Source organism: Triticum aestivum, chromosome 5B (genome assembly GCF_018294505.1).
Source record: "Triticum aestivum cultivar Chinese Spring chromosome 5B, IWGSC CS RefSeq v2.1, whole genome shotgun sequence".
In the NCBI taxonomy this organism is placed as follows: Eukaryota; Viridiplantae; Streptophyta; class Magnoliopsida; order Poales; family Poaceae; genus Triticum; species Triticum aestivum.
The window spans coordinates 684558914-684570535 of NC_057807.1; the positions used below are offsets into that span (position 1 = coordinate 684558914).

At 46.8% G+C, this 11622-nt stretch overlaps 1 protein-coding gene across 1 annotated transcript; it reads left to right on the plus strand.

The window, feature by feature from the left end:
* The first annotated feature begins 281 nt into the window (after nucleotides 1-281).
* LOC123114207 (disease resistance protein RGA4) lies at nucleotides 282-11410 on the plus strand. The gene is made up of 3 exons (XM_044535590.1): nucleotides 282-1220; nucleotides 1688-3780; nucleotides 11124-11410. The coding sequence occupies exons 1-2, from the start codon at nucleotides 406-408 to the stop codon at nucleotides 3747-3749; spliced, it is 2877 nt and encodes a 958-aa protein (XP_044391525.1). The 5' UTR covers nucleotides 282-405; the 3' UTR covers nucleotides 3750-3780; nucleotides 11124-11410.
* Nucleotides 11411-11622: the final 212 nt, after the last annotated feature.

Consider the following 11622-nt stretch of genomic DNA (forward strand, 5'->3'; position numbering starts at 1 on the left):
CCTGGACAGCGACGGAGTTGCCGAAAAAATGGGCGGCGGCGGCTTTGGCGGGGGGTGGGGGATAGGTGCATGCCGCACATGGAAGGGGGTATGTTTCACCGATGGACGGGCCAGGGGAGGACAAATAAAGTGCCCGTGCCCTATCCATTTCGATGCAAACTTGACCTAATTTTAGGCCGGAAATGGTTTGGACGAAAAATGAACACCCGTCCATTTGCGGGCACGCGTTGGGTTCTGATTTGTGTCCATTCCTCTCCAAATTGACGCGAGCGGACCAATAGAGTCGCCCGTTGGGTTGGCCTAACAGATATCCTCTTCTTCGGTCAACCACGGGGCGATACAAGAGGCGTACTGGAGAGCTGCGGATCGATCGAGCAGCCGAGAGCGCGTAGCTAGGAAACGGAGATGGAGGCCGCCATCTTGAGCGGCTCCATCAAAATTATGCTGCCGAAGCTCTTGTCGCTGGTGGAGAAGAGTTGGAATCTGAGCAAGGACATCATGAGGGACATCAAATTCCTCGAGAAGGAGCTCGGCATGATTGTCCGTTCCATCGACATGGAGCTCAACGCGCCGAGACAGGATCATGGAGCAGCCCTGCTGCTCCTGTCGATCGAAGATCTGCGCGAACTGGCTCACGGGATAGAGGACTGCATCGACAGCCTCATGTATCGCGCGAGCTGGAAGCAGCAGTCTTCTCTGTTCCGCCGGCGCGTACAGTCCCCCAAGACGCTCCTCACTGGGCTGCAGTTTGCCCAGAAGCTGCAGAGGATGAAGCAGATGGTGGTGGAGGCGCACGACCGGAGGCAGAGGTACCCCGTCCCCGCCCAGACCTCCGGTGATGCCCCGTCGCCCTCCTCCTCTGCTTCGGATCCGCGCCTCGTCGACGCAGATCTCGTCGGCGTCGACGAGCACCGGGCGAAGCTCCTGGAGCAGCTGGCGGAAGCGGCCGAGGGGCAGCCGATGCAGCTCAAGGTGGTCTCTATCGTAGGGTGCTGGGGGTTGGGGAAGACTGCTCTTGCCGCCGATGTGTACAAAACCGAAGCCGGCGGCGAGAGATTCGACAAGCGCGCGTGGGTCTGTGCCGCGCTCAGGAGCCCCGGGGAGGTGCTGGCCAACATGCTCCGGGAATTCGGATCTGATTGCCAGGAAAGTGTGCTGCTGGACACCTCCAATGTCTCGCAGCTGTGCGTACAAGTCAGAAATCATTTGGCCAACAAGAGGTATTTACAACTCTCTGCTTTACTTCTCGGATTCATATCACATTTGACTTATTGATTCAGAGAGTTCTAGTTAAGCACTAATGTATCAATTTGGTATCACCTTGCTAGTACTAAGAGTGCTGAGTCAAAACTCAAAAGAGTCAACAGTAATATTTCAGTTTCCTTAATTACTCTGTGCTGTTGTAAGCAAGCCCTGAAAAATAAGCAGACTATGTGTTCTTCTCTTATCATGATTAAAATGAGTGACTCTCTAATGTTTCTCTTTTTCTACTATGAGTTTTAATCTCTTAAAAACGAAAGATATACGTACTTGAACCTGCTAATTTCTCAGCATTTTATATAGCTAGTGTGAGAAATTGCGGCCCTGTGCCCACAGGTGTAATTGATACTGGCAAAGTCATTATGTATAGCTGGCTTCAGAAAGGATGCAGATTAAATCATTTTTTCTTCTTGATTTGTTTTTTCAGATATTTCATTGTAATCGATGACATTCAAACCCAAGCGCAGTGGAAAAGAATCAAATCAGCTTTCCCAGATGACAACGATGGTAGCAGCAGAGTTGTGGTGACGACAACTATTCAGTCAGTTGCTACTGCCTGCAGCTCTGAGAACGGCTATGTGCACAGAATGAGTAGACTCGATGAAAAATGCTCGAAGCGATTATTCTCTGAGAAAGCTTGCCCAAAGAAATATTTGCATTATGACCAACCTGATACAACAGCAATTCTGAACAAATGCTATGGCCAGCCCCTTGCCCTGATTACCATGGGTGAATTCTTGAAATCAATTGGTTGGCCGATTGGACGTACCTGTGAAGATGCATGCAACAACATTCGTTATCATATGGAGAACGGAGAGACCTTTGGTGATATGCGACGCGCTCTGATGCGTAGCTACGCCAGTCTGGGCGGCCATGCTCTCAAAGCCTGCTTGTTGTATTTTGCCATGTTCCCGAGTGATCATCCCATGAGAAAGAAAAGCTTGTTGAGGCGATGGTCAGCTGAGGGGATTGTAGAAACCCAAGCTTCATGTGATGCCATGAAACTTGCAGCTGAAAATTTTGACGAGCTTATGGACCGGAACCTCATCGAACCCATCGGTGTAAGCAACAATGGTAACGTTAAGACTTGCCAAACTTATGGCATGATGCGTGAGTTCATTTTGCAGTTGTCAGTCTCCCAGAACTTTGTAACTTTGTTTTGTGATGACAAGAAAGAGGCTGGCAAATATGCCCGTCGGCTTTCTCTCCATCATAAAAATGCTAAAGATGATGACAGATTCAAGAATATTGATTTATCACTTGTCCGATCCCTGACAATCTTCGGGGAGGCATGTAAAACTGTACTCAATTTCAGCAAGTATGAACTGCTGCGAGTCCTGGATCTTGAAAAATGTGATGACTTGAAGGATGATCATATCAAAGGCATATGCAACCTGCTGCTGCTGAAGTATCTGAGCCTTGGGGGTAGTGTTACCGAACTTCCAGAGGATATTGCAAAACTGGAGCATTTGGAGGCACTTGATGTGAGGAAAACAAAGGTAAATATACTGCCGGTGGAAGTTTTTTTGTTGCCCTGTTTAATGCACATATTGGGAGAGTTTAGGATTTCAGACAAAGTCTACAAAAAGAGTGTTTTCCTCAAAAAGAAGACGGGTAATGAAGTGCGGAAGTTTCTTTCCGAAGGAAAAAGTAACATTGAAACTCTAGCAGGATTTATCACCGATGGAAGTGAAGGGTTTCTTCATCTCATGGGTCATATGAATAGATTGAGGAAGGTGAAGATTTGGTGTAAGCCATCTGCAGCTGCAAGTAGCACTGACTGGTCCGATCTTATGACGGCCATTCAACAGTTCATTCAGGACAAAAAGGACGAAAATAGTGATACTACACGTTCTTTATCGCTTCATTTTGATGAATGCTCTGGAGATTTCCTGGATCCCATACAAGGACCCTGCTATCTCAGCTCTCTGAAATTACATGGCAACTTAACTATATTGCCTCAGTTTGTTGTATCACTTCGGGGTCTCAAGGAGCTTTGCCTTTCGACTACTAAACTTACAACTGGTGTTCTTGAGGCTTTGAGTAGTTTGAGCCACCTGCAGTATTTAAAACTGATTGCTCATGAAATTGAGGACTTCAGTATAGAAGTTCATGCACTGCCCAGGCTTCTACGCCTTTGTTTTGAGCTGCAACGTCCGACATTCCCCACAATCAAACAAGGAGCTATGCGGTTTCTCGTCACACTCCAGCTTCTTTGCAAAGATATAAATGATCTTTCTGTCATCAACATTGAATGTTTCGAACATCTTGAGGAGGTCATCCTTCATCCTAGAGTCAGTCAAGAAACCCAGAAACAATGGGAGAAGGCCGCTGAGGAACACCCGAATGGGCCAAAAGTTTTGTTGTTCAAATCTGGTGATGAAGCAGAGAATTCAAATGATCTACTGAATCCAGCATTCAGTCGTATGGGGATTTCTGAAGTTTGTCCTCCATTAAATGAGTCGGCGAGCAGTATTGTGGTGTCTTAAGAAGGATTTCGATCCTTGATTCAGCATGCTGGTCAGTTTTTTTCGATTACTTCTCTGTAGTGTTAGTTTATGTATCACCTTAATTTCGAACCTTCCTCTGGAGTGTAGACAACCTATTATTGGCGTTAAGTCAATGGAGTGGAACGTCCTTTGTGCTGATTTTAACTACCGTGCAGCTTAATAATGAAAGGGATGCCTTTATATGTGATATTCATTGATCTAGGAAATTTTCAGTTAGCTCGATGTATATGGCTTTTGTTACCACGGGCTTTAGGTGTCGAAGTAGGCCTATATGTACTTAGGTACTCCTCTCAAAGTCAAACTATGGTACTCCCTCTGTAAAGAAAGATAAGAGTGTTTCTTATCTTTCTTTATGGAGGGAGTACTTGTTTTGAGGACCTCTAGCTAAGCAGAACTGGAATAGCAGTATGCTTTGTGCTTTTCGTAATGAGGAGACCATTAATTGTCATTCCTTAACTGACGGCATTAGGATCACTTACTCTTGTTGGTGTTAGTGCTTTTTTTTTCTTTTTTCTTGCAAATCAAGAGCTTTGATTCAATTAAACAATGGGATTACAATCGTTCAGCAATCAGGGAACTAAGAAGTTTGGTACATAATTAATCCATAAACATCTTCTTCTATTCTCCGAGGCTTGCTTAGCGCAAAGATGCGCCCCTTCATTGGCATCACGACCAGCAAAGGTTAACTGGAATAGCTCCAGATTCCCGCTAAGCTCTTCTATTTCTTGAAGGATGGAAGCAATCTCTGATCTACCTTCGCATCTGTTCCTCCAAAGATTGACCACCTCCTTCGCATCTGATTCTATGATGATCTTGGAAAGACCAATATCACACGCTAATTTGACGCCATCTCGGATTGCAAATGCTTCCATGACCAGAGCACTGGCAGCCTGCCCATACCAAATAGCCTGGCCCCTTATCATAATTCCTTGATGGTTCCTTATTAGAGCCCCTGTAGCACCCTCAGTTGTATTGGAACTGAAGCTTGCATCAACATTAATTTTCAGCAAGCCTTCCGACGGTGTGGTCCATTGCTCCCGTTTCTTCCATGCAGTCTCTGTAGATGCGTGAGCTGACATAGAAAGGTCTATAGCAATATCTGAAACCCATTTAACTGATTCATCCACTGACCTGGTGCTACCTTCATGCTCCCTAGCATTTCTCTCTGTCCAGACTGCCGAAGCTCGACACAAGATATAAGGTACATCATAAGTAGACACTGTGTTGCTATCAATTATGTCCATGGCCCATGTAGTCGGATGCAGTTTTGGAATTTTTACCGAGGACACCTGCTTGAGGTGGTGCCAAAAATTCTTGGCCCAAGTGCAATCAAACATAGCATGCTTAATGCTTTCTTCCCTGCCACAGGACCGGCAGAACGGGATTTTCTCAACATGTCTATCCTTGAGAACTGACCGGCATGGAATGAATTTCTTGATAACTCGCCACCAAAAATTGCAGACCTTTGGCGGGACCTTTAGTCGCCAAAGCTTTCTCCAAAGCGTACGTTCGTCTCGTGAAGAACTGATAGTTTTCCCAATGGCATTCTTTGCTGTTAGTAGAGCTCTGTAGGCGGAGCGAACAGAGAAATTACCATGTCGTTCCAACTGCCATGCCCATATATCCACATCCAGACTACCAACAGGTATTTGTATTATAGCTTGGGAATCAACTGGTAGGAAGATGTTATTAATTAGAGCTTCATCCCAAACACCATTATCTTGTCTTAACTGTGGGAAACGTCGTACCCTGCTCTGGGCGACGCCTGCGTGTTATATTGACAGGGGCGCAACTCCCTGGATAGCGTACAAGTAGTTTAGATTACAACTTGGGAGAGAGGAAAGAGATATCTAGTTACAAAGGATAACAGAGAATATAAACTGACTATCTCTATCTCTACCTCTAGTCTTCGGTTACAAGGAAAGGAAGGAAGGGACCGGCTAGCCAGGCTGCCGAACCATGTACATACGTGCTGGTTTAACACACTCCCTTAATCACAACTTGGTCAAGTTGAGATTACGCTTGAATTCCTCAAGACTCCTTGTAGGTAATGCTTTTGTGAACCCATCTGCAACTTGATCTCGTGAGTGCACAAAACGAATCTCCAATTGCTTATTAGCTACCCTTTCTCGAACAAAGTGAAAGTCTATCTCAATATGTTTGGTCCTGGCATGAAAGACTGGATTAGCAATAAATAGGTAGCACCAAGATTATCACATCATAGACATGGGACTCGAGTGTGCTTCACACCAAGCTCTTTTAACATAGACTGAACCCAGATAATCTCTGCTGTGGCATTAGCTAGTGCTTTATACTCAGCTTCTGTACTTGATCGTGACACTGTGGCTTGTTTCTTTGCACACCAAGATATTAAATTTGGTCCAAAGAATACTGCAAAACCTCCAGTGGAGCGTCTGTCATCTGGACATCCTGCCCAATCAGAATCAGAAAAAGCACTAACAAGGGTTGAAGAGGACTTGCTGAAAGTAAGACCAAGGGCCATAGTATCTTTTACATATCTCACTATACGTTTTGCAGCAGTCCAATGAGTTGTAGTGGGAGCATGAAGAAATTGACATACTTTGTTAACAGCAAAGGAAATGTCAGGCCTTGTTAAGGTTAAATACTGAAGAGCTCCCACTAAGCTTCTGTATCTGGTACTGTCTTCTTGACTCAAAGGTTTTCCCTCAAAAAGTGACAGTTTTTCTGTGCTAGATAGTGGTGTTGGTGAAGGCTTACATCCTTGCAATCCAACTCTCCTTACCAGATCAGTGGCATACTTTTCCTGAGAGAGATGAAGGCTATCTTCATGCCTTTTGACTTCAATACCCAGGAAGTAATGCAGGTCTCCCAGATCCTTAAGAGCAAACTCAGCACTCAAATCCTTTAGCAGTCCTGACACAGCTTCATTAGATGAACTTGTGACAATGATATCATCAACGTAAATAAGAACAAATATGGATGTATTTGACTTATTGTAGATAAACAAGGATGTGTCAGATTTTGAAGGAAGAAAACCAAGTGCTTGCAGTTTCTGACTCAGTCGTGAGTACCACGCCCTGGGAGCCTGTTTCAATCCATATAGAGCTTTGTCAAGTTTGCATACATAAGATGGTTTGCTTTTGCTTTCAAACCCAGGAGGTTGCTTCATGTATACTTCCTCTTCCAGAACACCATGAAGGAACGCGTTCTGTACATCTAGCTGTCTGAGACTCCATCCCCTGGAAACAGCAATAGACAATACGAGGCGAATAGTAGCAGCTTTAACAACCGGACTAAAAGTGTCCTCATAGTCTATGCCATACCGTTGTTTAAAACCCTTCGCAACAAGTCTGGCCTTGTAACGATCTATGGTTCCATCAGATTTTCTCTTTATTCTGAAGACCCACTTGCAATCGATCAAATTTTTACCTTGCCGTGGTGGAACCAGGTGCCATGTTTTATTTTTGCGGAGTGCAGTGTATTCTTCTTCCATGGCCTTCTTCCATCGTGCATCACTAAGTGCCTCTTCAGGAGTGCTAGGTTCACCTGTGGAACACGCCAAACCAAATTTCACAACTTGTTTATAATTAATAGGTTTGGTTACCCCTCTTTGTAAGCGTGTACGCGGAGCAATGGCTGTAGAAGATCCTGCTGACACATGAACAGGCTGCAATCCCGAGGCAGATCCTGTCGGCGCTACTGTAGCAACCTCGGACAGATCGCCAGGATCCTCTACGGCTCCAGAAAGCGCCGACTCGGGTGCATGTGGCGCAGACGATCCCGCGCCAGGTTGCCCATCATGCGGCAATGATTGGCTGGGCCCGGGCAAATCAGCACCGGATCGCGGGCCAGGGGACAGGACAGGATCGGCGTCAGGATCCGTGTCTGTCTCACGCCCGTGCGGTGGAGGGCTCGGCTGCCGTCGCCGCACGTAGTGGCAGGGCCCGCTCGTGGCCCAGCGAGTCCCAGTGGGCCGGGTGTCCACGCCGGATTGGTGCGGGCTGGAGGCCGCGTCAGGACCGGTGGAGGAGCGCCGCGCGTCGCTCGTGGATGCGCCAGCGCCACGCCTGGCTGGCGACGCGGTTTCCAGCGCCCTGCCGCCTGCCGATCCCGAGGCGGATCTGCTGCAGATCTCCTGCGCTGCTGATCCCGAAGGGGATTTGTTCCCCAAGGCTTGACACATAAAATGTGAAGTGTTTGTGGCTGTTGCTGCACCATTTTCTTCACAATTTTCAGCTGCATCATCACAAAGCTCATGCACACGGTTATGAGAATTAGTCAATAGTTGATCATCAGAATTATTTCCCCTAGATCAAGGCCGGTGAGATTTGGTGGTAAAAGGAGAATTTCTTGACGTAGAAGTGCGCCGGCGTTGGGATGAAGTTTGGAGAAGGAAATTGTGTCTCGTCAAAAACAACATCGCGAGAGATATACACACGACCCGTAGGTATATCAAGACACTTGACACCTTTGTGTTGGTTGCTGTAACCAAGAAACACGCATTGCTTGGATCGAAACATAAGCTTGCGATTGTTGTAAGGACGAAGATTGGGCCAACAGGCACATCCAAAAACACGAAGTGTTGTGTAATCTGGTTTTGTGTGGAGAAGTCTTTCCATGGGAGTTTCATTGTTTATGACACGACTAGGTAGCATATTGATGATGTGTACTGCAGCAAGAAATGCCTCATCCCAGAATTTGAGGGGCATAGAGGCGCCAGCTAAAAGTGCTAGGCCAACCTCAACAATGTGTCTGTGCTTGCGCTCAGCTGACCCATTCTGTTGATGAGCATGCGGGCAAGACACATGATGAGAGATTCCAAGTTTTTGAAAGAAAGAGTTTAATTTTTCATATTCGCCTCCCCAGTCAGACTGGAGGGCAATGATCTTGCTATTGAATTTTCGTTCAACCAAAGCTTGAAAATTGAGAAAAACTTGGAACACATCGGATCGTTTCTTAAGAAGATAGATCCAAGAAAACTTGCTATAGTCGTCAATGAAACTCACGTAGTAGGTATGTCTACCAACAGAAGAGGGTGCAGGCCCCCACACATCAGAGAAGATAAGTTGCAAAGGCATAGTAGAAACACTAGTGGAAATTGGATACGGTAATTGATGACTTTTAGCCTTTTGGCAAGAATCACAAATTGTTTCAACATCTCGCTCACCAACATATGGGAGTTTATTCTTCCTAAGCAACTTCTCAACTAAAGAAAATGAAGCATGTCCTAATCGATCGTGCCATCGTGTTGAAGACACTTTGGTGGCACTAAAAACTTGTTTATTCAATCTTCTAATCTCCGGGATCAAAGGGTAAAGCCCACGAATGCATCTACCTCGATATAGCACCTTCCTCGTTGCCTGATCCTTAATCAAAAAGAAGAAGGGGTGAAATTCAAGAAAGACATGGTTGTCAATGGCAATGCGATGAACGGAAAGAAGATTTTTAGAAGCACTAGGAACATGCAAAAAATTTCGGAGATGAATTTTTCTATGAGGGGTTTTAATAACTGAATGACCAATGTGACTAATTTTCATACCTTCTCCACTGGCGGTGTGGATGTGATCTTTGCCACGGTACTTCTCTCGCATAGTCACCTTGTCAAGCTCGCTGGTGATGTGGTTTGTGGCACCGCTGTCAACGTACCAATTTGTGTCGACACCGTAGGAGCCATCAGCAGCTCCGGCCACTTTTTCATCTTGAGAAGACTCATCATCGTCCTCATCAAAGCGGTACCAGCAGTCCTTGGCAGAGTGCCCCGGCTTCCCACAGATTTGGCATCTGATTGTGTCGGGGCGAGACCTGCTGTTGGAGGAGCTGCCATTGCGCCGGCCCCTGTTGTTGGTGTAGGAGGGCCGACCGCCGCCGCCGTGGCGTGCAGAGTTGTTGCTGCTGTTGCCTCCGCCGCCGCTGCTCTTGCCCTTGCTGTTCCGCGGAGGGCCTCGATGACGTGAGCCCCCGCCTCGGCCGCGGGTGGCAGCGTTGGCAGAAGATTTGAAGCCGCCTCCTGCGCCTGCTCCTTGGAATATGGCCACCCGTTGATCAAAATTGCTCATCATAGAGAACAACTCATCAAGGGTGACAGGGACGATCCGAGCGTCGTGGGCGGAGACGAGCGGTTGATACTCCATGTCCAACCCGTTGAGGATGTAGGAGATCAACTCATCATCTTGCAGGGGCTTGCCTGCTGCAGCTAGCTCGTCGGCGAAACCCCGCATGGATGCGAAGTAGGAGGCCACCGACTGCTGTCCTTTCTGCGCGTTCGTGAGCGACGCGCGGATGTTGTTGACGCGAGACAGCGATGTGGACGAGAACATGCTCGCCAATGCTGTCCAGAGTTCGTGCGCGTGGGCGATCGACGTCACCTGCACAAGCACTTCTTTGGAGAGGTTATTCAGAAGGTAACCAAGCACCTGCTGATCCTCTCGGATCCAAACCGAGTGAATCGGGTTGGGGATGGACTCCTCCTTGCCATCCTTGTCCTTGCTGACGACGACCTTGGCCGGCTCCGGCATGCTCCCGTCTACGTAGCCGAAGAACCCTGCCCCCCGAAGCTGTGGTGTGATCTGAGTTCGCCATAGGATGTAGTTTGTTCGGGTGAGGCGTTCGGTGATCTGGCCAGAGAGGGTGGAGTTGGTTGCGCTAGAGGAGGCCATGGCAGGAGGTGCGGCGGTGGGAGGAGGAGATCGCTAGATGGGAAGAGTTAGGCTCTGATTACCATGTGGGAAACGTCGTACCCTGCTCTGGGCGACGCCTGCGTGTTATATTGACAGGGGTGCAACTCCCTGGATAGCGTACAAGTAGTTTAGATTACAACTTGGGAGAGAGGAAAGAGATATCTAGTTACAAAGGATAGCAGAGAATATAAACTGACTATCTCTATCTCTACCTCTAGTCTTCGGTTACAAGGAAAGGAAGGAAGGGACCGGCTAGCCAGGCTGCCGAACCATGTACATACGTGCTGGTTTAACATTAACAATTCCTGAACCAGTGTAACTCCAGAATTGGGCATTCTAACAATTGGCTTCCATCCCGGATTTGGGGGGATCCAAGGATCCTCCCAAATTCTTGTATTAGCACCATCTCCAATTCTTCTTATCGATCCAAGGTTAAGGGCTTCTGTTCCCGACAATATGGCTCTCCATGTGTTAGAGGCATTTCTTTTGCATCCAATAGACATGATATTACTGTCATGGTAATATTTCCCTTTCAAGACTCAAGCACAAAGTGATTCAGGCTTGCTGATTAACCGCCACCCTTGTTTCGCTAACATAGCTTTATTGTTGGTGTTAGTGCTTTGCATTCCTCCATATGGCTTTCCACAATGATGCTGTGTTTGACCAAAAAAACATTATGTCTAATCATCTACAGGCTATGTACATCTATCAACTGGCTACAGTCATGGCCAATGTTGTAGCCAACGGATCAGCAGGAGGCCATGATGGAGTGTAGCAACAAGCTGGGTCAACTTATCAGAGGGTTTATGTCTAAAATTGGGTCATGGTTCAATAATACCTGAGTTCTTTATTTTTGTTTTATTATGACTGGTATAACTATGACTTTGTAAAAAACTGGTTGTGTGCACCCTTGGGTGCTGAGATCAGAAGAGTTATTCTGCCATTTTTTTAAAATAAATAAAAAACAGCGACTTCTGTTTATTTTTGTTGTGCAGCATATAGTATGGGTATAATGTAATCCACTTGCTAGATAGGCTGAGCTGCCTGTTACTGCCAATGATGGCTAACGTTGTGAACTCATTTACTGGACCAACATGTACCCACCAGAAAGTTCACTTAAAACATTTGCTTTGATGAAAATCGCGGCACATGTGCACGAATAGCACTAGCAGGCGGCCAGTACGCAATACGCA